This window comes from Equus caballus, chromosome 5 (genome assembly GCF_041296265.1).
Source record: "Equus caballus isolate H_3958 breed thoroughbred chromosome 5, TB-T2T, whole genome shotgun sequence".
Classification (NCBI taxonomy): domain Eukaryota; kingdom Metazoa; phylum Chordata; class Mammalia; order Perissodactyla; family Equidae; genus Equus; species Equus caballus.
In genome coordinates, this window is record NC_091688.1 from 3,667,155 (window position 1) to 3,694,039 (window position 26,885).

At 39.2% G+C, this 26,885-nt stretch overlaps 1 protein-coding gene across 1 annotated transcript; it reads left to right on the top strand.

Moving 5' to 3' along the window:
• Positions 1-741: 741 nt before the first annotated feature.
• MAEL (maelstrom spermatogenic transposon silencer) lies at positions 742-26,885 on the top strand. Its single transcript, XM_001492846.6, has 12 exons — positions 742-1,177; positions 1,411-1,503; positions 2,537-2,636; positions 3,574-3,729; positions 5,144-5,185; positions 10,416-10,540; positions 11,315-11,369; positions 11,483-11,624; positions 21,642-21,704; positions 22,485-22,617; positions 25,703-25,778; positions 26,353-26,885. The coding sequence occupies exons 1-12, from the start codon at positions 1,046-1,048 to the stop codon at positions 26,538-26,540; spliced, it is 1,305 nt and encodes a 434-aa protein (XP_001492896.1). The 5' UTR covers positions 742-1,045; the 3' UTR covers positions 26,541-26,885.

The window sequence follows — 26,885 nt, forward strand, 5'->3', positions numbered from 1 at the left end:
TTAACAAATTAAAGGATAAAACCATATGGTCATGTGAAAAGATGCACAAAAAGCACTTAAAATTTCATCTCTTTCTTGATTTTAAAACATATACATACAACACGTATATACATACTTAATAAACTGAATACAGAACGCACTTTCTCTGGGAAGCATATATAACTAGAAAATCCAAGAGAATCTACCAGCTCTATTTGAACCGATCTGAGAGTTCAGCAGGGGGGGCGAAATACACAAAACTAACATTAAAACCAACACCTTCTCTACACACCAGCAGTAACCAATTGGAAAATATAATGGAAAAAAGAAAGTTTTCCTAGTAGTCCCAAATATAGTTTAAGAATAAAACTAACAAAAAATGAGCCAGACCTTTATAAGGAAATTTATAAAACTTATTCAAGGACTTTATTTTAAATCTCAGCCTCTGTGTTTCCTTCCTAATACTTATTAAAAACCGCATTAAAAGAAATCATATTCTTTCCAACAATGTTATTTAAGAATGCAGAAAAACAAAACCAAACCAAACCGCCTGGGTTGATTCACTTATTTTGGTCCTTTTCTCCCCAGTGGAGTGCAACCTTGAGGGCAGAGATCTTGTTTGTTGTGTTCCTCACTCTGTCCCCACCCAATATCTTGCACAGTGCCTAGCACACAGTAGGCCCTTTACAGTCGTAAAACACGGCAAAACCGGAAGCCCTCGCCGGTCCTCCTCTTCTCCATCTACTTTGACGCATGTTGCGCAACAATGTGGCTAAATTGCTCCAAGCCTCCCACGTGACAACACCTCAGCCAACCACTCATCCCAGCCAATCAAATGCTTCGCACCTGGGCCCGCGCTCGCTGCACCCCGCCCCCACTGCGCGCCAGCGGCGTCTTCCGGTGGTCTCGCTGTTGTCTGTCTCAGCGGCTGCGCGCTGCGCCCTGATTGGCCGAGAGCTGCGGGCCGGCGCGCAGGCGCGGCCTCAGTTACTAAGGGCGGGAGCCCGGCGAGGGCGCCGGCGGCTGTGCGGTTTCCGGGCGGCGTCGAGGTCTGCGCACGCTCGCCATGCCGAACCGCAAGGCCAGCCGGAATGCCTACTATTTCTTTGTGCAGGAGAAGATCCCCGAGCTCCGGGGCCGAGGCCTGCCCGTGGCTCGCGTGGCTGATGCCATCCCCTACTGCTCCGCTGACTGGGCGGTAAGCTGGAGGGGGTGAGCGAGGGCCGGGCAGTTGGGCAGGTGCGAGGGCGAGGCGGCGGCGGACGAGGCCACGAGGAGGCCGGTGACCCCTTGGGCCTGCCGGAGGAAGAGGGGGGCCCCTGTGCCGGCCCGGGGCGGACTGCCGCCGGGCAATGTCCGGCGTCGCCTGAGGGCCAGGGCGCTGGGTCCTCACTGCCGATTCTCCCCGTGGCTCCCGCTCCGTCTCCCCAGCTCCTGAGGGAGGAAGAAAAGGAGAAATACGCAGAAATGGCTCGAGAGTGGAGGGCTGCCCAGGGAAAGGACGCCAGGCCTTCGGAGAAGCAGGTAAAGGTGGCCAGCGAGGAGCCGCCTGCCGGGCACGCGGGCGGAGGGGAGGTTGAAGGCAGACTGCTGGGTGACGGGACTCAGTGCAGGGGAGTTTCCCGGCGTCGGAAGCCCTGTGAGGAGCCCCGCGGGCTCCGTGAGGGGCCGAGGAGGTGTCGCTCGGGGCGGAGAGGCCGGCGTCCCTGTTGGGAAGCCCGCGGCCAGTAAACGTGCGCGGCTGGGGGGGGGGGGTGGTGTTGGTGGTCGGGGCGTGTACTCGATGGCCCCTGAGGGCCCTTTCCGACTCCGTTATGATTAAAGAACCTTTTTTCGGATATTTAACGGTAGTTTGGACCGTCTTGTCTTTTTCAATGACGCCTGATACCACGCTAGCTGCGTTGTTTAAAATATTGAAATAAAGACTTGCAGATTTTGGTGAATTTTTGTGCGCTTTACACGTAAGAGTTGGATAGAGTTTATTTGGGTAAGTTTCTGTGTAAGTGGAATGTTAAAGTACTGCAGTTTGTTTTCTTGCTGACTTGTGTGAAGAAAAGGCGGGGCGGTTGTGGGGTCTCCCCTTCCCTGGGCGTTCCTTCCTTCTCCCGTCGCATCTCAAACGGTGATGCGGGATGGAGATTCAGAGGAGCTTCGCTTGCTTTAGATTTGGGAGATTTTTATTTTGTGGATTTATGTTTGAGTAGAAGCTCTAATCAGTTGAATTTGTACTTATGTTTGCGAGCTTTTTTTTTTTTTTTTTTTTTTACTTTATTATAAGACGTTTGTCCTGAGAGTGAAGCCATATTGTGCGTATGCTTCATTGAGTCAGCGGTGGTTGAACTGGTTATTTACCGCTCACCTTTTGATTCGGAATATTTATAGGTTTTGCTGCCGTCTGCCTTTTGGTGTTGGTGCCTTGACAGATGTGCGTATTTACTCGTTGCGCTCGTTGGCTGAGTAACCTGCGGGCGGTTTTGCAGTTCTGCCGAGTTTAGTGCATGGTGTACAGCGCCCAGCAAGCGTCTGACATGCGGTCCCTCATTCCCTTCCTCTTTAGAAACCTGTTTCCACCCCGCTGAGGAGGTCAGGCATGCTCGTGCCAAAGCAGAGTGTCTCACCCCCGGATATGGCCAGCTTGTCTCTGAAAAGTGATCAAGGTAGAGTAATCCGAAAATGTTTTGCTTAGGTAAATTTGGATGCTCAAAATACTACGATATATTGCCGAGTAAATATATGTTCTGTTTATTTTAATCCTGCATTTCAAAGTAATTGACTACAAGTGTTCCAACACGATGATGCTAAAGTTGTGAAAGATCAGGTAATTTACATTTGTTGAAATAGCACTGGAGAGTTATTTTACAAAAATCTGGTCTCGATTTCTACCACTTCATATGTTATTAAATGTACTTTTTTGGTTTAAGTGTTGATAGCTAGACACTTGAATACACTTAAGTTATAATGCTAAAGATGAGTTATTAAGCTAGCCTAGAGAGGAACATAGCTAATACCAGTCCTTGCTGTTCCTTCTGGCTGTTTCCATTAATTGTGTTCTGACTTTGTTGAAGATTAATCAGCTTTTAACAGTCTTAAATGTGGCAAGTCCTCTGAATAGACCCTTCTCACCACCTCACATTTCTTTCTTCCTGTAGAGAAATTATAGGTGGTCTGGTGTATATTAGTAAAAAGTAAAGAAAGAGTGAACTAAATTGCCGATAGTTTATATCAGTTTTTTTCTACACTGCTTCTACCTGGTTTATTTCCCAAACCCTTGTATTTGTTGAATATGGGTCACAGCTTTTCTCCAGGTGTTCCTGAGATTCAGGGTTTATGTATAGCTAAATTGTGTAGAGCTGGTTGCAAGTTTGAATCATTTGGTGGCTTCATGCAAAGAGTGGTTACTACTGTACTTCAATCCCTGATAACTGTAATTATAAAAATTTTCATTCGTTTATCTGCTACGCTTAATTAGTTTTCTCTTTTCCAACTCATGTAGGAATATAGGAATACAAAGAAAATGGTTCTAAAACTTTTGTTTTGTTAAGAAGTAAATTTGGGACTCATCTGTTTGTTTTGTCTTTTTTTTTTTTTTTTTAGCTCTCCTTGGAGGCATTTTTTATTTTTTGAACATTTTTAGCCATGGTGAGCTACCTCCTCATTGTGAACAGCGCTTTCTCCCTTGTGAAATAGGCTGTGTTAAATATTCTCTCCAAGAAGGTATTATAGCAGATTTCCACAGTTTTATAAATCCTGGTAAGTGTCCACATAGAGTAGATGCTGAATCTTAAAAATATGTTTTTTATGTTGACTTTATTTGATAATATCTGTTTTCTTAAAAGCTGGTGCACAGCTGAGTTCTTATAACAAGACTTCATAATAATTAGTTGAAAAACTGTTAAGAATTAGGGATGACAGAAAGTTTTTGGCTTTTAGCCTAAAGCATTAGCATTGGGTGAATAGACTGCCTGAAAAATGTGTAGGCTGTTCTTTGCTTACCTGCAGCCTTACATCTTGGAATTTTCTAAAAGCTGTTTATATCTTTGCTCTTTTCTTTCTCTGCCCCACCCGTCACCTCAGCAGGTGTTAACCTGCTGTTGCTTTGTAACCTTGAGCGAAGTACAGTTGTCCCTTGGTATCCAAAGGGGATTGATTCTAGGACCCTTCCCCTCCCATGCGAAAATTGGAGGATGTGTCAAGTCCCTTATATAAAATGGCGTAGTGCAGTGAGTACAGTTGGCCCCCTGTATCCGTGGAATTTCGATATGTGGTTGAATCTGTGGATGTGAAACCTGTGGATACAGAGGGCCAACTGTACTTCATCTTTCTGAACCTGTTAGCTCATCTGTAAATGGGGATAATACCTATTGCAGGGCTGTTCTGAGGAATACAGGAGAAGGTCTGGAAATAACAATACTTAATAGGCTCTTGGATGTTCTCAGTATCTCTTCTGCCAGCTATTCCACCCAATCAGAACCAGTTGGTTATGAAGATGTAGGATTCGATTCAGTTCCCAAGAGGATAGATAGTAGTTAAGGAACAGTATAACTTTAAAGGTAAGTAGGAGAAATATATGTAGGGAGAAGAGTAAAGGAGAAGAGATTGAGGAAAGAAGAACTTCGTCTTCAGTCTTGTGACTTGCTTTAAAATTCATTAGAACAGACCAGCACTTTTCCTTATTTTTAGATGACAGAAAAACGAATCATCCTGCTAACACTTGGGAGGGTTGCTACTTAGGACAAGTTATTTAACTGATTTTTTCGTGTGGATCTAAATAAAACATTAAAAGGATAGAATTTGGAGTTGTTTTCCCCTGAAGAATACATACTCGTCTTTGTGTATCAAGGGCCTCATGAATCCCTGAGGCCCATTCATGGAGCCCTAGGATTCCTTTAGCACAAGTTTGCCTTACCTAGTGTTTCTTTGTCTGTAAGAAATAATTTTTTAAAGGAGCTTAGACAGCATACCAAAATTCTTTGATCCTCGTACCTTTGGTTTAAAAAAAAAAAAAACAACACTATGAAGGTTCAATCTTCTGTATTTTCACATAGCTATGCCAGTTACCTACCTATGTCATGACTTGGTCATCCTATGAAATAATACTGTAGCACAACCAGATAGCTTCCAGATTTCTGCTTCTCTAAACAAAGTAATTTATTTTGTATTATAGGTGAAATTCCACGAGGATTTCGGTTTCATTGTCAGACTGCAAGTAAGTATTGAGGAATGGGGAAGACTATAGCTATTGACTATGTGTGTACCTGGTTCAGACTTACTCTTTAAACACACACATAAAACATAAGTTGGGGAAAGAATCACCTTAAGTTATTGTTGGACAGTGTCCTTGGAAGTGGTAGATGGTGTATGTGATCCTTAAAAACTTTAAAGTTATGTAGACTTGTAGCATAATATCTCTTTTCCTTTATGGGGAGTGTGATTTTATTTTCTGCATATATCCTTTGGCCTCAAGATCAGCTGCTTTTTTTGGCCAGTTACTTAGGTAACTCTTTGAGAGGTATCAGATTATCTAGATTTAGGGCCATTTACAGGGATGTCCATTCAAAATTAAGAAAAAAAGTTGATGCTTCAAAAATAATAGAATGATAGTGACAAACAGCTCTGAATTAATGTTTTTTTAAGATTGGCCCTGAGCTAACATCTGTTGCCAATCTTCCTCTTTTTTTTTTCTCTTCGCCCCAAAGCCCCCCAGTACATACTTGTATATTCTAGTTGTAGGTGCTTCTGGTTGAGCTATGTGGGATGCCGCCTCAGCGTGGCCTGATGAGTGGTGCTAGGTCTGTGCCCAGGATCTGAACCGACGAAACCCTGGGCCACAGAAGTGGAGCATGCGAACTTAACCACTCAGGCACAGGGCTGGCCCCTGAATTAATTTTTTAGATGAGGGAAACAGGTTTTTATTTATGTATTTAGCAACTGAAGGACATGACTGTGCATATCCTACTATATACTAGATGCTTATTTGTGAGAGTGCCACTGGCTTACTGTTTCTTTATTCTGATAATTTAAAAAAATTTTTCTAAAGGCTTGTTGTTATAAGCTTTTCAAATTAACCAAATTAACAGAAAGCGTGGTTCTTAAACCTGTTAAAGACTCTAGGAATGTTTTCTTAACTTATAATTAAAACTGAGCACAATATTTTTCATTCAGGAAGCAGGATCTTTGGAACTCACCAATTTAAGCATGTCTTAAAATGGCCAGTTTAATAACCCTGGGAAATGTGCCAATTAAATAAGATAAATGACTGTGTTAGAGTGACCACTGTGCCGACATAGTAACTAAAAGAGCCTGTGCGGCTATGATCTAGCCGATGTTTAGGAAAGACCGTGTTTCGTACAGTAACACACTGAATCAGATTTACACGTGGCCGTGAAGAGTTTGGGAAGTAGCTAAGGATCGTGCATGTAGATCTTTCAAATGCTCCTGTGCTGTCTGGCCTTTTATGAAGTATGTGTAAGTGAAATCAAGTGAATGCTTCGTGGACATGGGTTAGCACCTTACAATCAAGGAATTTCAAAACCGGAAATGATTTTGGCCTGGAGTCCATTGATTTCTCCCACCCCCACCAGGTGTTCCCCTGAAGAGGAGCTTCAGGTTCTGTTGCGTGTGGAGGGGTAGAAGGTCTTGCCCTTCTCATTCTCCCCCACTTGAGCCTGAGAGCTCTGTTTCCGTCTGTTTTACTGGTTAATGATTTTCTTGAGAGAAGTTCTACTTTAAAAACTGCCTGAGCCACCGTTGTGAAGCTCTATCAGCTTTTTAAATGAAGCTTCATACACAAAAAAAGAATGTAACATTCACTTAAGATATAAAGAATATTAACGAACAGCAGTGCACCTGCCAGTCAGCGGAAGAGAGAGCACATTGCCATTATCGTTGAAGGCCCCTGTGTCTCTCCTGGTGCATCCCCGTCCCTCTTTATGAGAGGACCACTGTTCTCAATTTTGTGTTAATTGTTTCCTTTCTTTTATGAATGGTTTTACTATGAATACATGCATACTTACTTAAGTGATGTATTTAATTTTGCTTGTTTGAACTTTGACATAATTAACATACTGTGTATCTATTTCTGTACTTGTACTTGTTTTTTGACTCTACAATATCTTTTCCCCATTTTTTTATTGGATTGTCTTTTATTGATTTGCGGAAATTTATTGTATCTGTTTATTGACTTTTAACAGTGTGCAGATATCTATTTTTAGTTTGTGCCTTGTATTTTTTTACTCTCATAGTATCTTTAAATGAACAGAACTTTTTTTAATTTAGTAAGTATATCTTTTCCCTCATGATTTTTTATGTCTTATTTAAGAATTCTCTACCATGAAGATAGTCTTTATTTTCTTCTAAAAATTATAAAGTTCTGTTTTTCATATCCAAGTTCTTTGGAATTGGCTTGTATATAGTGTGAAGTAGAGACTCAGTTTCTTTTTTCCGTTTTTTTCTATGTGGATAATCAGTTGTTTCGTTACCATTTATTGAATAATCAGCTTGTTCCCCGGTATGTAGCGCCACCTGTATCATACCACATTTCTGTTTGTGCGTGGGTCTTTTTGATATTTTTATTCTGTTCTATTGGTCTCCTTTGTTTTTCATGTCCATATCATTTTGTTAAACACAATATTTTGATAATATTTACTTAATTAGACAAGTCCCTTGACTTTGTTCTTTGGGAATATCATGGTCATTCTTGACCTTTTGCTCTCCTGTACGCAATTTAGAATCAGTTTATCATGCTTCACAAAAAGCCATGTTGAGTTTTAGGTTGGGAATCACCTTTAAATCTTTACATCATTTTGGAGAAAACTCACAGCTTTGTGATATTGATTATGTGAACATGGGGCTACGCTTATTTTTTAAATATGTAATGTCTTGCAATAAAGTCTTAAAACTTTATAATGGTTTTAATATCTTGTTAAATTAAAGCTTATTTTTGTTGCTATTATGAGTGATATCTCTTGAAATTGTATTTTCTGATTGTTTACTTATGTTTTTTGGTTTTATTCCACCATTGCTAAACTCTAACTCTGAATTTTGAGTAATTTCTTTATACAGTCATATCTGTGACGTGACTTTCTTTCTAATCTATGTATCTTTTATTTTAAAATTTAAAAATGTGTTTCATCTTAGTGGGCTGGCTAGGATCTCTAGTTTCTAATGTTTCACCACCGAGTATGCTGATTGCTGTAGTTTTCTTTCTCTTTTTCCCTTATTTTTGGTATGCAAATGAAGTTCCCTTCTATTCCCAGTTTGGCTAGAGATACTAATTGCACATTTTAATGAATACTCTCTCTGTATCTCAGATGATTTGTGTCTTTTGTTCGTGTGGTGATTTACTAATGTTAAACCAGCCGTACGTTCCAGGAGCAGACTCAGCGTGGTTACTGTATAGCTCTTAAATAAATTGCTGAATTTGGTTTGCTAGTATTTTGTTTTGGATTTGTGCATTCATGTTAAAGACTGAGGTTAACCTTAGCTAATTTTGTTATCAAGGTAATTTTGCCATCCTAAAACAGGTAGAGGTAAGTTCTCAGTTTTTGAGTTTACATTTGGTTCTTTTTTATATTCTGCTGAAATTGTCAGTATTTTTTATTTTCCTGAACATAGTAAGTATCATTATTTTAAAGTCTTATGTCTGATAACCCTATTAGAGGGATCTTCTTTTTGGGTCTATTTTTAGTTATCTTGGTGTTCAGTCAGGTTATCAGATCTCTTCATGTGTCTGGTTAGTTTTAGTTGAGTGCTGAGTAGTGCATGTGAAAACTTGTTCCTCTCCAAGGAAGACTTATCATTGCCTCTGGCAGAAAGGGAGTCACAAGCCCTCTTGGATTGCCTTAAGCCAATTTCAGGGATTGAGATAAAGTAAAACTGGGCTTCAGACTTTATGAGAATCAGTCTATTTCTGGTTACCCTTTACTGAAAAAAGGGGGACGTGGACAGATTCACCAAAGGATCATCGGTAAAATTTACGGTTAATTTCACAGCATAGACAATGGAAGCCAGAAGACAATTGAATATTTTTTTAATTACAAATGTTTTATGTACACAAGTAATACTGGAGTAATATTTTTAATTCTTACTAGCTCTAGGTCTGTTGAAAACTGCTTTAGTTTCTTAGCCTCTAAATCTCTTCCACAGTTGGTAAATGTTCAAACTACCAGCAAACCACGTGCCAGATTCAGCTCTCTGGAATTTCTTCCTTTCTGAGATTTTGGGCCCAGAATTCCTCACTGTGTTTTTACTTCTGCCTTGCTGTTAAGCAAGTGATCATTTCTTCAGCTTTTCCCTCGTCTGTCGTTATCAGAAGTTGAACTCTTCCTGTATCCTTTTCTCTTTCTTTCTTTTTTTTGGTGAAGAAGATTGGCCCCGAGCAAACATCCGTGCCAATCTTCCTGTATTTTGTATGTGGGATGTTGCCCACAGCATGGTTTAATGAGCGGTGTGTAGGTGCCCACCAGGCATCCGAACCTGTGAACCCCAGGCCACCAAAGTGGAGTGTGTGAACTTAACCACTACACCACCGGGCCAGCCATCCTTTATCTTTTTTTATAGTTTCCAGTTTTATGCTGAAATTTGTAATTTGATCTCCTCAGATATAAGCGTGATGATTTAAAGTCTGTGTCCAATAACTTCAGTATCTGGAATACCTTTGGATCTCTTTCTGTCAACTTTGTTTTGGTTCTCGTTGTCGTTTGTGTACCTGGTTATTCATATAGTGTTTAAAAGATGATTTTAGAGTAATTTGAGGCTTACAGTGAGGTTCCTTCTCCCAGAGAGGATTTATGTCTGCTTTTTCGAAACACCTGGGACCCCAGCAAAGCAGGCCTCAAGAGCTGTCAAAAGTACGTTCCTCAGCCGTTCGCCTTCCTCTTCTGGAATCCAGGGGAAAACTGCCCCCAAAGCTGGTCTCCCCTCTCCGGATTTCTCTGTTCTCTTGCATCTTGAGCTAATAATTCCTACTGCTGTGTGTGCTCTCAATATCTCAAGCATTTTAAATTTTTGTGGGAGGGTCGATCTGAGTTACGTTTTCACTGGAAGTGAAAATCTTCATTATACAACCTTTTAAAAAGCAGTCCTTGCTATTAAGTTCTCCAGCCTCATTGAAAGGCAACATGGGAGGAGTGAAAACGCTGTAGGCTCAATTGCTTTACAAACCTGGATTGAGTCCCGACTCCACTGTTGGCCAACTATTAAACTTACTGCTAACTTCTGGGAGTCTCAGTTATGTCTTCTCTGATGTGTGTATATCATCTACCACACAAGATTAGGGCGTAAAATGTGTAAAGTACTTGACTGTGACCAGGCTTGGTACAAGTGCCTAAATATGAATTACCCACTGCTGTCCTCCATGTACCCCTCCTTCCACACCTAATCCATAATGTTTGTCTTGGTCAGATTTTCAACTTCTGCCTCCTTTTTATTTCCTTCAGGTGATTCTAGTCACAAGATTCCTATTTCAAATTTTGAACCTGGGCGTGACCAAGCAGTTGTGTTACAAAACCTTTATAGATTTATTCATCCAAGCCCAGGGAGCTGGCCACCTATCTACTGCAAGGTAATTTCAGTGTAAGAACTTCTTTTAAGACCTCCATTTAGATGCCAGAAGATCCATGAAGGGGACCCAGAGACAGACCTTTTGCCTGTGTATTAGCTGTGTGTGTTAAAACATGTTCATTCTGAATTGTTGTGACTGTAATTAGGTATAATGCCTTTTCTTTTAAATTTCTCTGGTATTGGAAGGATTTTGAAGACTGAAAAAGCTGAATGTATTTCTACGTTGGTAGATCTCGTGGTTTTGAGTTCCACCTTTTGAAATATCTTCAATACCTTTTTATCGAAGAATGGATGTTCTAGTCTGTACACCTATGCTTCTAAGCAAGATTCCCTTTTATTCAAAACCACCTTTGAAGCAATCCCTTGACCCTCTTTTTGAAATCTTCAGAGAGACTATATTTGTTCTTTATTTTGTCTGTATTCTTCTAGTCTAGGAGTCAAAGACTTCGGTTTTAACCTTCCTATTTGTTAGGGTAACCGTGAGCAGATCACCTGATCTTTGGAATGTTGGTTTCTTCATCTCCTACCCTAAGTCTCACTTGCTTTTCACAAAGTGTGTTAACATTGCTATATAAATGTCATTGGTTATTAAAATAGCAGTAGTCTTTTCCGATGTGTTGCTCTTTTTTATAGTTTTTCTTTAGTTGTCATAACTCTTCAGTTTCTCCCTTCCCATCAGCCCCATCCTTCCTATCCCCGACAAGCTTGCAAGGACAGCATTAATTAAAAGTAACAAAATAGAAAATAAATTGATTTTTTTTTTACCTTCTCCCAGTCTGATGATAGAGCCAAAGTCAACTGGTGTTTGAAGCATATGGCGAAGGCATCAGGTAAGTAAAACTGGGTCAGGTGCTTTCTAATATCCATTTGTTTCTGTTTGGGTGTATATGCTATATGTCCCTAATTCACTAATTGCATATGTTTTTGTGTTTACTAATGGAAGAAATCAGGCAAGATCTAGAACTTCTCACTGTAGAGGATCTTGTGGTGGGGATCTACCAGCAAAAATTTCTCAAGGAGCCCTCTAAGACCTGGGTTCGGAGCCTCCTAGATGTGGCCATGTGGGATTATTCTAGCAACACAAGGTATGTGTAGTGATTTTGTGATAGAGTGATTTTGACTTCTGAACTGAGAAAATATGTTAGGATTAGTTTTTACCTTTTTATGCAGTTTTTTCCTGTGAGAGCTTGGAATCATACTTCCTTGAATATAAGATTCCATTGATCATAAGACAAAATAGTCTACTACTAAAAACAAAAACAAAACCTACTAAATAAACTGACAGTGCTTTATCAGTTAGAATTTCCGTACTGATGAAAGAAGATTTTATATTTATTTAGACATGTTTTATTAAATAGAATTTTTGTACTTAACATACAAGGAATATATAAGTGAAATGGGCAAAAGTGTTTTTTTAATTTGAAATAATTTTAGGTTTACGGAAAAGTTTCAAGAATAGTACAAAGAAGTCCTAAATGCCATTCTCTCAGATTCCCTAACAGTTGATGTTTTGATACATTTTCTGTAAAACTTTCTCTCTAAATATAAAGTTTCTTTTTCTGAGCCATTTGAGAGTAAGTTGCTATTGTCATGCCTTTTCACCCCTAAATATCAGTGTGTTTTTCCTAAGAACAAGAACATTTGCATTACCAAAATACAGTTATCAAAGTCAGGATATTGCCATTGATACAATCCTATTATATAATCTAAAGGCCATATTCATATTTTGCTAGTTGTTCCAGTAATGTGTCTTATAGCAAAAAAAAAATCATTAGGGTCCAACCGAGGGTCACATGTTACATTTAGTGATTATGTCTCTTTAGGCTCCTTTGTTCTAGAACAGTTCCTCAGTCTTACTTTGACTATTGTGGTGTTGACAGTTTTGAAGAGTATAGGCCAGTTATATAGAATGTCTCTCAGTTTGAGTTTACCTGTATTTCCTCATGATTAGATTGAGGGTATGTGTTTTGGGCAGGAATACCACAAAAGTGATGTGTCTTCTCAGTGTGTCGTACATGGAGACGCATGAGGTCAGTTTGTCCCATTACTGTTGATGATAACTTTGATCACTTGCTTGAGACAGTGCCAGATTTCTCTATTGAAAAGTTTCTGTTTTTCACCTTATAATTAGTACTTTGTGGGGAGATACTTTGAGATTTGGTAGATATTCTATTCCTCAAACTTTAATCTACTAGTTTTAGCATCCATTGATGATATTTGCCTGAATCAGTTATTACTATATTTGTGAAGTGGTGATTTTCTAACCTGATTGTTCCTTCTACATTTATTAGTTGGCATTCTATTAATTCTAAGGAAGAGCTTTTAACTCTTTTTTTCATTTATGTATATGAGTATGGACTCATGGATTCCTATTTTATTTAGTAGGTTATAATCTGTTACTACAATCAACTTATTTTTATGCTCAGATCTTTCCTTTATGGCCAGTGGGAGTCCTTTCAAAGCAGCGGTGTCTTTGTCCTTTTGTTATTGCCTCATCCTTCTTTCAGTGCTGCTTTGCTTTCTGGCACTGTATGTTCCAGGTTCTTCTTATACTTTTTGTGTTCCAGCCTTCAATTAGCCATTTCTCCAAGGAGCCCTGGTTCCTTTAAATAAGGAGAGCATTTAGGAGACAATCTGGGTGCTAGGTATGCTCATTCCTCTAGGACATCATTGACCCGACTTCTCCTTAATGGAGAGAGCTGGGATATAATGTATGTGTATATACACACACCTTCGTTACTCATGTTTCTGTAGCTCTGGGTGTGTGTCTCTCTCTCTCCCGCTCTGACTTGATCTCACCATGAGTTCATACTGAACCTACAATTCCAATGCAGCACCATAGATTTCTCTAGTTTTCCGCTTTTCTGTTTTTGTATATTTCTTCTCTGAGTGAAAAACCTGGTACTCAATATTTTCACTTGTTCAATCCTGGAATACGTTGAATGTAGTTTTAGAATTGTTAAGTGATACTTCTTTAAAAAGAAAAAAAATGTATTAGCAGTTCCCAATTTGTTTTCAGTTCTTTTTCAGTCTGAGGGTATATAATCAAAACACTTTGTTCAAATGTTATTTGGGTTGGTTCTTTTTATTTCCCCCTTCAGTCTGGTTAAATTACTCATTTGAAATATAAAGTCTGTTTGCTTGTTCATATTCCGTTTTTGTTTTGTCCCATCCTTGATTTTATTAGCCTTTGAATGTGTAATACGTTAACATGGTTTGAAGAAAAGAGTATATTCAGAAGTATCACTCACTTCAATCCAGCTCCATAAAAGGTCATTGGATTGCATTAAATTTATAAATTGGGAAGAACTGAAATCTTTATGATGTGTTTCCATTGTTCACATCTATTGCTGTATCTTTCAAGTCTTTTTTAAAGTTTCTCTCACACAGGTTGTGTGTATCCCAACCTGGTGAATTTTTGTGGGGTGGTTCCTTGATAACTTTCTCTATTTCTTGTATGGAAATTGATTTGATTAGGCTTTCTAACTCTAATGGTATCATTTTTGGTAATCCATACTTCCCTAGGAAGTTATACATTTTATCTAGGTTTTCAAATGTATTTGTTTAAAAGTCTGCAAAGTTAAGTAGTCTTATAAGTTTTACTATTTCTTCCATTTCAGTGGTTATCTCATTATTTCTTATATATTTGTGCTTTTCCCTTTTTTCTCCTAAATCAAACCAGCTGGTGGGTTGTCTATTTTGTTAAATTTTTTCCAAGCAGCAGGATTTTAATTTATTGCAGCTGCTGTTTTTCTAGTCTCTTCCTCATTAATTTTTGCTTTAATCTTCTTTTTTTGGTACTTTGTGGTTCTTTTTATAGTTTTTTGGGTTTGGAATTTAATTCATTTATTTTGTTTTTTTATTGATAAGTGTTTAGGAGAGTGAATTTTCTTGTAAATATTGTTTTCATTGCATCATATGGATTGGCATACAGTAATTTGTCATTTTTTTAAAAAATCCTCTAGTTTCAACTCTCTTTTTCCCAGAAGTTAATATAAGGCTTTTAAATGTCCAGGTGGAAAGGCCTTTCTCGTTTTTGTTTTTGTTATAAATTCTAGTGCCTTTGCATTGTGATCAGGGTGTTTATAATATTTCTGTTTTATGGAAGTTACTGGTGTTTTCAATTTTTTGCTAATTTGAAATATCAATTTTTGTGAATGGCCTGTGGATATATGAGTATGTTGTTTTCAGTGTGTAGCGTTTGATATCTATCTGTAAGATCTGTCTTGTTATTTAAATTGTCTTATCTCTTTATTTATATCTGGTCTACTTGATCTGTCTTGTATTGAGAGTGGTGTAAAGTCCTCTGTTACTACCATGTTTCTGTCTGTCTCATTGCATCTCCTGTAGTTTCAAGCTGGTTGCTGTGTTATTTGGTGCCTTTACAGAAAAAGTTTGCTGAATCTTGATGTAGTAGATTGATCAGGGACTCCTGGGAATAGTAGTCCCTGTGTTCTTGCATGTTTAAAACTTTCTCTATTGGTTTACCCTTTATTTCCTTGAGTTTCTGGAAAATACAGCTCCATTGTTGTATTGCTTTGTGTTGCTTTTGAGAAATCTGATCAATTAATTTTCTTGGCTTTTTAAGTTATTTGATCATTTTGCCTGGAGACTTTAATATTTTTTCATCTTTAAAGTCTAATAGTTGTACTAGGGTATTTCTCTGAGTTCATCCTTGGAGGTCGATTTTCCCAGGTGCTCGGCCAGCCCTTTGACTTTGCAGAATCAGGTCTTATTTCTGGAGGGTTTTCTTGGGTTGTAGTTTAATATCAGTTCTGTTCCATTGTTTAGTTTTACCTCTTAAGGGAGTCCAGTATACGTATGTTTGGTCTTCTTTGTCTCTCTTTCATTTTGATTACTTCCTCTGACCCTTTTGTTTCTTTCTTTAATCCTTTATTCTCACGATGGTTTTCTGTTTTCTGGTTTCCCTGTTAACTTTCCCTTTGGATCTGTTCTTCCTTGGACAGTTTGTAATTGAATTCTTTTCTAATAGGATTTTTATTTCTTAGTTTTGTCAGCTCTTATTTCTGTTGTTAATTTTGAAGTTTCTTATCAGGTCATGTTTTCGCTTCCTCAGATTCTTGTTTGAGGATATTTAATTCAATGTGGAATGTTATGTTACAGTTTTCTCCTTCATGGTTTCGGGGTGGGGGGCAGATGGGGGAGGAATTATTTGCTAAAGTGTTTTGGTTCTTATTTTCTCTTTTCTTGCTGCAGCAGCTTTCCACAGATGCAGGTGCTTTGGGTTCCTTTGTTTCTTGGACAGGGCAAGTGCTCCCTCTTCTGTCGGTGTAGCAAGGTTTGAATGCTTTCAGGGTGGAAAGGCTGTGGTTGTGGGTCTTCCTTTTTTTTTATTTTCTTTTGTTCTGCAGAATCCTAAATTTTCCCCTTTGCTTTTTTCCCCCTCCACACAATTTCTAAAGGACTCTTCTCCTTCCTCTTACCCTCTGCTGCTCCGAAGCATTGCCTCCAGACTGCCTCCTGGCGTCTCCAGGCACTTGAGTCCCTTTCCTGTCATCAGCACTCTGCTCAGCCAGGGCCATTTGCTTTGTGGGAATGATTGTAATTTAATCTTAGGCACTCTGTTTCCCTTCTCTCTCTTCCCCACAGTGTTTTCTGGACTCTACTCTCCATATAAGGCCGTATAGAGGCTTGGGGTGTGAACTTGAGAAATGACTCATTGGAAATTAAGGGTTGTTGTTTTTTTCCTATTTGTAGGTTGAGTTTTGTGGTGTTCTTAGCTATGCTGCAGGTAGAGATTTTGTATGTTCTATTTTGTTTGTTCTTGTTAATCTGTAAAGTTTATGGGTGAAGTGTTAGGATATTTGGATATGTGTACTGTTACCTCAACTACTGGCTGAAGTATTTTTGAAACTTCACATTCAGAGGTGTTCGGTGTCTGTATTTTTATACCTTACTGTCTTCTGTGCCTTCTAGAGTGTTGTTGATGCAGTGTTTCTTGAAAGTGAACTGCACTCTCGTCTCTGGGATTTTCTTCCAAGCAACTGATAGACACTCTTTTTGCGAGTTTTTATGCTAGTTCTTTCTTGACCTTATCAGATGATGTCAGTGGAAAGTTTTCAGAGACACGCAAATATTTTCTCAAATGATCTTTAAATGGTTTATTGACTAAAATGTTGAAGGGTTGTAATTGTTTGGTTATCAAGAATGATCAAATTTATACATGTTTAGGCAATGGCCACTATTTCTAGACTGACCAATAATAGCAATTGTAGAATACGTTCAATTGTAAGATGCATTCCAGCTTCAGTTAAGGTGTGAAAAAAGCTTGTTTTAGGACTGAAGAGCTGCAGTGTTGAGCTCAGCAGAGTGAGTGCAGGCTGCAGCAAGCCTGGAGGAGTGTTTCTGAAAGACGGTCTTTATGCCTGTGCTGTGAGGTTTTGTTAAAGATGAAACTGTTCATAGGACTTAAGCACTTGAATAATAAACTGCTTTGGACAGGATGGAGCTTCCTCTTACTGACCTTCAGGATGTAGTAAGCTTTCCATGTGTAGTATTTAGAAGGGAGTCTGAGATGGAGTGGGCAATAGAAACTATTGTTAGAATCTGTTAGTTAATACAAGCGTATAGGACTCATTTCAAACACTACTCTTAAGCTTCTATTTGAAAGACCTCAAAGTTTCTAATAAATTTTTGATAAAGTTGTCTTGAGAAGAAATAAGCAGATATTAAATTGGTGAAATTGAGTACAGTTAGACAAGGTGAATTAGAATCTTAAGTAAGCAGACTATTAATGACTATCATGTTATTTTGAAGGCTAGATATTTGTAATTTTTATAGGTCTCCCATTCTCCTCATTGCTTCTTGTCATAATTATCTTTGAATTTATTCACTATGACCTGCTGACTGAAACAAGAGTGCTTTTATTTAACCAACAAGTATTTATTGAGCATCTCCTCTGTCCCAGGCTCCATACTGAAGGTACAATAGTGAACAAGATTAATATGGTCCTTGTCTTCATGAAGGTGGCATTTAAGTGGGAAAGAGAAACAGACAAATAATAAAACTGTCATTTTAGCTTGTGATCAGTGCTAAGAAGGGAATCAGCAGGGTACTCTAATAGAGAAGAGTGTATAGAAAGGTAGGCTGCTTTCAGGAATGGTCAAGAAGACTTTGAGAATGTAACATCCAAGCTGAGGTCTGAAGCAGGGGAAAGATGCAACCCTGCAAAAATTGGAAGGAAGAGCATCCTGGTAGAGAGATACTGAGGCCTGGAGGTGAAAGGCAGGTGTTTGCTGGAAATTGTTAGGCAGTCAGTGTGACTGCAGAGTGGTGAGCAAAGAGGATGCACAAATGATGTTGAAGAAATAGGCAGGGACCATAAACACAGGGAAGGGTGTTTGATCAAGTAGGGAACCAACAGAATTAAATTCTGTTTCTGAAAGATCTGAGTTTTTTTATGGATGTATTGGAAGAGGGCAAGAAAGGAAGTAGAGAGTCTATAATTACTAGGTAATTTCTCTGGTTCAAGCGAGAAATGGCTTGGACTAGGATACTGACAGTAGAAAGAGGAATAGCTAGATTTCAGACTGGTAAAAATCAGTGGACCTCGCTGATGAACCAGATACAGGGAGAGAGAAAACAAGAACAAAAACAAAGACAGTGCTGAGATTTCTGGTGTATACCTCAGGGTAGAGAGGAAAGAGAGAAGAGCAAGTTTAGAATGTTTTGAGGCTCTGGTGAGGCAAGATCTAGAAGTAACAAGCAAGCAGCAGGTCATCCTGGCCTAGAACTCAATGGAGAGGTGGGGGTCATGCCAGCATTCATTTCATTTTGTGCCAGGCACTGTTCTGGGCGCTGAAAATACAATGAAGAGAGAGAAGTCCTCTGCCTTAATGGAACTTACAGCATACAGATGAGGTCATCTAGGTAGAGGATGAAAAAAGAACCCAGCACAGAACCCTAGTGAGCTCTGACATTTTAAAACTGGGCAGAGGCTGACTTTTTTGAGGTCTTAGTACCTCTCAGCCTACAGTTTCTATCATATTACACAAATCATCATAGCCATCATCAGTGTTGGCCAGGGTTGAGGAGATGAGGAGAAAAACTAAGGTCATAGATGTGATGGGGTACTTGGTAGTTGGGGGTGTTAGTTTGCTTTTGTTCCCTGGATCATCTCATTCTTTTGGGTTGTGAATTGTGGTCTTCCTGTCTTGATCTTTTTCGTGTTGCAAGCTTTCTTTGAATGTCTGATTGTCCTTGGTTATGCTCCTATTTAGAAATGAGGCTGCAGAGCTGAGTAAGTGCTCTTTATTGCTCAGTGGGGTTATTAACTGATTATGCTTTGCTATAGGGAAGGCAGACAAGGGAGCTAGATGTTAAGCTGAAGACAGAATCCTGAATGTTAGAATGTGGGAGGCTTTCGTTAGCGTACCAGCATCCATTATTGCTGCCTAGTTCTTCAAGAACAGTTTCCTTCTTTGCACCAGGTCAGGGAAGTTGACTTTTCTTTGTACAGAAGTTCAGCCTCACGTCTTACCTCTGCTTTCTGGCAGGGACATGTCCATGAGTTGAGTGCTGAGAGATAGTCCCCCACTTCTGTGCAGTCTGTTCTGTGCGTACTGAAGGCTGTGACTTCCTTTGTCCAGCTGCATCAGTTACCGCTTTTTCATTTACTTTCTGTATCCCCCAAATTTGTTAAACTCTCTTCTGTGGAGGCCTCTTCCTGTTTTCTCCTTTATTGTGGATATCTACTATTTTTATTCTCTGTCATTTTTATATAGTCTTGAGAAGAGGGGAAAGTAAATTTATGCATCTTGAATCAGAAGCCCCAGCAATGGTAATTTTAAAATAGGCATTTTTCTATTTTTACATCACTTCAGAATAGTCTTTCCTTAGTCCAATTTATTGAGTTTTTTATATTTAACAAATATTTGAGTAGCACTTGTTCATCTGGCGTGAGACTAGGTCCTGTGGGAAATATGGGAAAGACTGACATGATCATCCTTGCTCTCTGAGTCTCCTAACAGGAGCAATAAAGCATGTAGAGACACTCGAGTTATATATGACAATTTCTGATAGCTCTTTTTTAAAAGAGTTTCAAAAGATTATGATCAGTGTAAGGGTTTAAAATATTTGAAAAACTTTACGGAATAAATTTTTTATTTAATTCTTCTGGAAAGATGGATAGAATTTCTAGAAGCAGAGATTTGGGTTGAAGGGAGGACTTTTCCGAGAGAAGAAAATGACCTGGACTTTGACTCAGAGGAATCAAAGCGCAGAGACTGTCTAAGAAAAACCAGTGAGTCAGTCTGACTGGAGCACAGAACTTGTGCAGCTGCCGGATGACGGTAGTTCCCACGGCAGATAAAGGCAGGGTTCTCCTTGAAAAGAAGAGAGTCTTAGCCCTGAACAGGGGGAGAAGGAACCGTTGAGACCTTTCGATATAAAGAGGGGCAAGTAGGCCTTTCTGCTGCACGTTTGAGTGAGGGAGATAGTGTTGGGACTTGGGGGGTAAGTTGCAAACTTAGAAGACATACTTACTTGTGGCCTAATGTTATGACTTGAGTGGAATTTTATAAAAGAAACACGTTTGAGGTGCGTTAAAGTTGGAGCTAGATTTGAGGCTGCAAAGTGAATATTAATAGCTTAAAGTGTACAGAGCAGTTCTAATTTTTGACAGATTTTTAGAATGACTCTTCCTTTACTATAAAATACACTCATTTTTTTTAGGGGAATTGGTGGGATGATTTGGAGGAAGATGAAGTATAAGTAAAGACAGATCAAATCAATGTCATTTTTAACAATATAACTGTCGAGTTAGAGGCATTTTCCCCCGGGAGCAGATTTTTGTAGGGTTTTGTTGTGCTTTTTAATCCTGGAATATATTGTTAGTTTTTCCATTGCCATCAGTTCAAATCTGATCTACAGTGGTAAATGTGGATATGTGGTAGGTACCCTTGGGGTTTAAGTTCTGGACAAGGAGCAAAACTTAGAAACTAAAAATTACTAAATTCCATGTGGGTATGTAAGAACTTAGGTTTAGTTTTAACCTAAGGCTTCATTTTAGAGTTTTTTGTTCTTGTTTGTTTTTGTGAGGAAGATTGGCCCTGACTAACATCCGTGCCCATCTTCCTCTGTTTTGTATGTGGGACATGGCCACAGCATGGCTTGATGAGTGGTGCATAGGTGTTCACCTGGGATCCGAACCTGCGAACCCTGGGCTGCTGAAGTGGAGCACACAAACTTAACCACTATGCCACTGGGCGCCCCCCTTATTTTAGAGTTTTATGAATCATTTATTGGATTACTTTTTGGAAAAGAAGTGGGAAGTTCTTAATCTTATTTTTAGTTTTCCATTCAGTTAAATAACTTATGTTCAGTGCAGAGAAACTGACTTTTTACACTTACTGTTTAGCGTATTTGTAATTTTTAAATGGAAATTCTTGCAGAGTTCAGGCAAGCTTTGTAGTACACGGGTAGTGCTATTCAGAGTCCTCACAGACTGTGCTCTCGGTGGAAAGATGTTCACAGGGTTATAGTGGCTCTCGTCGTGGGAGTGAATTTGTTGGTCTCCACTCAAACATCCCTTTCTCAAGGTGCCTCTCCTGGCTGCCTTATCCAAAATGTCACCCCTCTCCAACATTTCATAGGATCTTTTTCTTCTTTGTCCTTTTTCTTCCTTAGAACTTACCTAACTTCCTGTGTATTATGCCTACATATCTTTTTTTGATCTGTCTTTCCTACTAGAAAGTAAATTTTGTGTGGACAAGAGTTTCCCTCTGTTTCATTCAATAATGTGTCCCTAGTGCCTAGAACGATGCCTGGTAAATGTATGCACTCAGTAAATGCTTGTGGAATGAGTGCATGTTAACCATAGTCACTAATGTGCCTCAGAACACTCATTATATTTCATGGTAAAATTTACCAGTTATGGTTATGTATGGTTGGCGTAGCATCATGAATTTGCATCAGAGGAGGTAACATGAAAAATCTGTTTTTTGTGTGTTAAATTAGAAACTTTAATCTCTGTCAGTTTTTCTTAAATGATTTCAACTAAGTTAGAAGTCTGGCATATAAATACCCTTAAGCAGTGCTACTTCAGTTAGATCAAGATATTCAAATCCTTCTTTTTTGTACAGGTGCAAGTGGCATGAAGAAAATGATATTCTCTTCTGTGCATTAGCTGTTTGCAAGAAAATTGCGTAAGTTGGGGAACGGAGTTTCTTTATGATGCTGCCCTCTGCACTGAATTCTTTGCCATTTTGCTTGCTGTTGCTTTGTAGTTGGAGTGAATCACTGTTCACCTCTATTTCCACAATTCTCTTTTAAAACAGGGATTTTGTTTGTTTGTGTTTTACTTCATGTTAGTTTTATTATTCTGCCCATGTCACTACTTGTCTGCTGTAGTTATGACCTGAGCAATTTGGGCGAACCCTCAGAAGCACTTCTGAAAATTTTCCTTCTAGGACTCTTGTAGGACAGCGGAATTTCCTGCTCCCATTAAGGACAGCACTTCCTTGTGAAGGTGCTCAGAGAATGTAGCCCCTCTTCTTGTCCTTTTGTAGTGAAAGCCCCTGGAGCCTCTGACCTCTGGGTGCTCAGCCGTCCCCTTACACAGCGGCTGGTAGTTGGCTCTGAGGTTAGAGAAGTGTTTTTAAAGTTGTAGCCTTATTTCTGGTGCTCCCCTCTCCCTGCCTTAAACGTCTGAGAATTCTGGTGATCTTTACCCTTGTCCCCATTCCCTTATAATGAACCTGGAAGTTTATCCGGTAAGTGTATTGCTTACTAGTAACGACCATTTTTATGATACGTATTGCTGCCTATTCCCATTTCTTCTCTGAATCTCTAAATTTCCTTTTTTCCCCAATTGAGAACAGTACCTTTCACATGTTTTTTATGTTAGAAATCTTTAAAACATGAATGCTTTTAGGATGAATTAGAAGAGATTCTTATAATGAGTTTTTTCTTATTTCCTTTTAAAGGTACTGCATCAGTAATTCTCTGGCCACTCTCTTTGGAATCCAGCTCACAGTGGCCCATGTACCACTCCAAGATTATGAGGCCAGGAATAGTGTGACACCCAAAATGGTTGTATTGGATGCAGGGCGTTACCAGGTCAGGAGCTGACTTGGGAGCTACTGATATCTTCTTATATCCTGCTCAGTGTGGTCCTGGCCAACAGCAGCTAAAGATCAGGCTTGTGTTTGGTTCTCTCTCTCCTTAAAGATTTTTTTTAATCCTTCCTGGAATGTGAACAGTTCTTAATCCAGTTGGATCTTGCATAAAATCCTTTTCCTTCCTGGTATATTGTCCCACTATATTTAACAAGGTTTTAAGAAAATTAAAATTGGCAGTTAGTCTTTATACAGAACACATCCAAACATTCCAAAAATTAAATATCTGAATGTAGATAATATAAATATTTAAAACATCTACTTCAAAAAGTTTATAGGACCTGATTCAGGATTTGATTAAGAGCTATCTAATTTCCCTGCCACCTTCCTGCCCTCCTTGTTATTACTAGTAGGTCTCTCACTACTAAGAGCATAGCACTTAAGAGGATGGGCTCCAGGGTTAGAATTCCTGAATTTCATGTCAGGGTCTGCTACACACAGACTTGTGATTTTATGCATATTACTTGATCTTTCTGTGCTGATTCCTTATCTGTGAAACAAAACAATAATAAGGGCTAGTAGTTGTAGCATTAAATGCAGCAACATATGAAAGTGCTAAGAAACCTGCCTTTGAAAACGGTAGATAATAAATAAATGTTACTATTTAAAAATAGTTAATAAAACAGTGAAAAGGGAACCCCCAAAATGGAATGAACTATTGATGCAAACAACAATTAGAATAAATCTCAAAGACATTAATTATACTGAGCAAAAGAAGCTATACTATATGATTCCATTTACATGACATTCTTGAAAAGGCAAAACGATAATGATGAAAAACAGACCAGTAGTTCTGGGGGTTAGGGGTTGGGAGAGGGCGTGACTGTGAAGGGGTAGCGTGAGGGAGGTTTTTGAGGCGATAGAATGGCTCTGTATTCTGATTGTGGTGGTGGTTTCATGAATCTAGTGTTTAAAACTTGTAGAAGTGTACACCCAAAAGAAGTCCATTTTACTGTATGATAATGTAAAAACATAGAAAAGGAAGTACCCTGGAGCTCTCCATATTCCCTGGGCAAGGGAATTCCTCTCTCCTTTCTATTAACCTATAGTCCAGTGTTCTTAACTAAGGCCTGTTTTGTGTGGTCCAGAGAGCATTTGGAAAATATTGGGAGATATTTTTGGTTGTCACAATAGGGGAGCGGGCACTGCTAACATTTAGCAGGTAGAGGCCGGGGATCCTGCTGAACATCCTACAATGTACAGGACAGCCTCCCGCAGGAAAGTGTCCAGCCTAAAATGTCAGTAAGGCCCAGATTGAGAAAGCCTGCCTTAGCGGCATTATCGCCGTCTAGCTGAGACCAGCAGAATGAATCTTATTCCCCTTTTCTTTGTTTACATCAGTCACTAATGCAAGCTCAGGGTACCTGGATCCTCGCTCCTCTCCCAGACTGGTCTTGTTTGGTTGATCCTGTTTCCCAGTCCTCCCCAACTCCTGAAAGACTTTCCTGTGGGTCTTTTCAACCTCACTTGTCAGCAAGATCTCTAATATCTTTAACATCTTCTTGAGGTCTGTTTACCTTCTTGGTTCTAACTAACACTTGGCTGTCCTCTAAGGACACTGCTTCTCTGTTAGCCCTTTCAAATGGTGATATCTTTTTTTTTCATTTTTCATGGGCCTAGATTCGAGGTGGTTGTCCTTGCTTTAAACTTCTTCCTGCCTTCTCCCTAAAACCCCTAGGCTTTGAATCTCCTGCCATTCAGGCTGTAGTACTTCATAACCCCTTTTTGGAGTAAGTAGGCCCTGAGTGGATCATCCTTGTTCCTAGAGCAACTCTGAGCCAGATCAGACAATATTCCTGTCAGAATTCTTGATTTCAGTTTCAGCATAGGTAATTCTTCCAACTGCCTGACTTCTCAGTTCCTCAACTTCCCCTTCTCCAGTGATCCTGTCTCCCACCATACATCAAGTACCCACTCCCATGGTCATTTCCTAGGCACCAGTGCCACCTCCTCCATAATCTCAATTTCAAGCATCTTGCTCTCTGACCACCAGTATCCTACCTCAGTGCCAACAATTCTTTGATCCCTACTGGAACCTGCAATTCATGTATGCCTCCACTGTTTTGTACTCCTTTACAAGACCACTGCATTGCACAACTCCAGGGGTACCATTCACACATGTGCAGTGCTGCAGCCTTTCTCCTCCTCTACTCCCTTACCGCCAGCCTTCACTTCCTTCCTTCTAAGCTTAGACTCCTTGGTCTGTCATTACCTCTCACTCACAGTATCAACTCCATTTACTGACCTTCTTTCATCGTGCTTGGTTGACAAATACTAACCCTCATTAAATCTAACTCTTCTACTCTATTCCTATATTTGTGAAGCTAAGTGAAACTGAAAAGAAACTACCATACTGACTGGTCTTATTAAAGACCGATCAACACCAACTTCAGGTGAGCCCTTAGAGTTGCCCGGCATTGTCCATTTCTCTAGTCTCATTATTCTCCCACTCTCCTAGACAGTTATTTCTTACCTTGGTTCACTTTAAACTTCCATCACCTCTTTCCTCACCCTTGTTCTAGCTGATGCCTGGCTTCCTGCTTCTATGAGAAAACAGAAACAATCAGAAGAGACTTTCTACATATTCCTACCACCACATCTCATTGCATCTACCATGTACTCTGCTTCTACTCCGGTTTTAATGAATCAGTTGGCTGTGTTCCTATATAAGACCAGTCCTTCTACTTATGTATTAGATCCCATTCTCTTACCCACTCAAGAACATGGCTCCAGTAATTCCTCCTCTTTGCCTCATCAACAGGGTTTCTGTCTATTCTTAACCATTCTTATCAGCAAACATGCTATAATCTCATCTTTAAAAATAAAAACCCTCTCTTGACTCTATAGTTTCCCTCCAAAGACTATCCTCTGCTCCTCATTACAGTAGTACTCTTCAGAAGTTGATCAGACGTTGGAAAAGTGTATGTTAGTTTGTATTTTTTAAAGAGTAATTTGAAATTGAAGTAGGTGATCCAGTAGTAAGAAGGAAACATTTTTTATGGTATTTTTCTTTCTGTTACTTACAGAAGCTAAGGGTTGAGAGTCCAGGATTCTCTCATTTCAACTCTTCTAATCAGAAACAAAGATCAAATACACCCACTGGTAAGTATCTTATATTTTATAAGAGTGCACCCAGAGTTTAGGGCCTTAAAGCTTATTAAGATCCCAGAGTATGGTACTTAAACAGATGCTCTAAATTAGCTTGAAGATATAAGGATCTTGTTGAATTAGGATTTTGATTTGGCGTTATTAGCACCTTAAACAGTTTGGATATGTACATTTTTGTGTCACTTTGACAAATTTGACTTACTCAGGGCATTTAAAATAAAATTGTTATTCTTTTAGTAGCTATAGTTCTATAGTTATGATGTGATGATGTCTTTAGGAAGATAGGAAGCTTGAAAAGCTATTGACATGAAATTGCATTTGGTTCCTAAAGGCGTTCAGTTAAGGTTTCCAGGGCTGAATAACAAAAAGAAATACTGTTGTTCAGCCTTTTTTTGCCTTTATTCTTAAAATGTTTGCCTTTTCCTCTAAGAATCTCTCTCTGATTAATGATCCATTTAGTTATGGCTTAGTGAGAGGCCTACAGTGGGATAGGAGTCAACTGAGGGATCTCTTTATTATAAGACTATAAAATTGCTGCGTTGCTTTTCTTGTATTTTCAATATCCTAGGTGACTACCCATCTGGGATGAAAATTTCTGGCCAAAACAGCAGTGTTCGCGGAAGAGGGATTACCCGCTTCCTAGAGAGCCTCTCCAGCTCCTCCAGCAGTATCCACCAATTCTCCAGCTGCGAGACCTCTCTCTCACCTTACGTGTCCCAAAAAAGTGGATGCAAATCTTTCTCTTCTTTATCTTAATGGTGATACTTTTTTCCATTTCTGGAAAAATAACAGGCCCAACTTCCCTTCTGACTACAGTCATATTAAACAGATCACATCAATGATAAATGTCACTACTGTAAAACTGCTTAATTTGCAAGGAAATTCTGTTTCATAGATTAAAAATAATTGTGGTTGGAGAATATTGGCATTTTTGCTTTTTTTTCTCGAGGGTTGGTTCTACTTCCTGACTATATGATGGGAATACCGTTAAAGTTTTGAGTCCTATAAGAACAAAACGGGCATTTTCAGAGTGCTTATGAGAATGTTGTATTTTGACAATCTTTTCCTCCACAATAAAGGTATTGAATATCTGTTATGAAA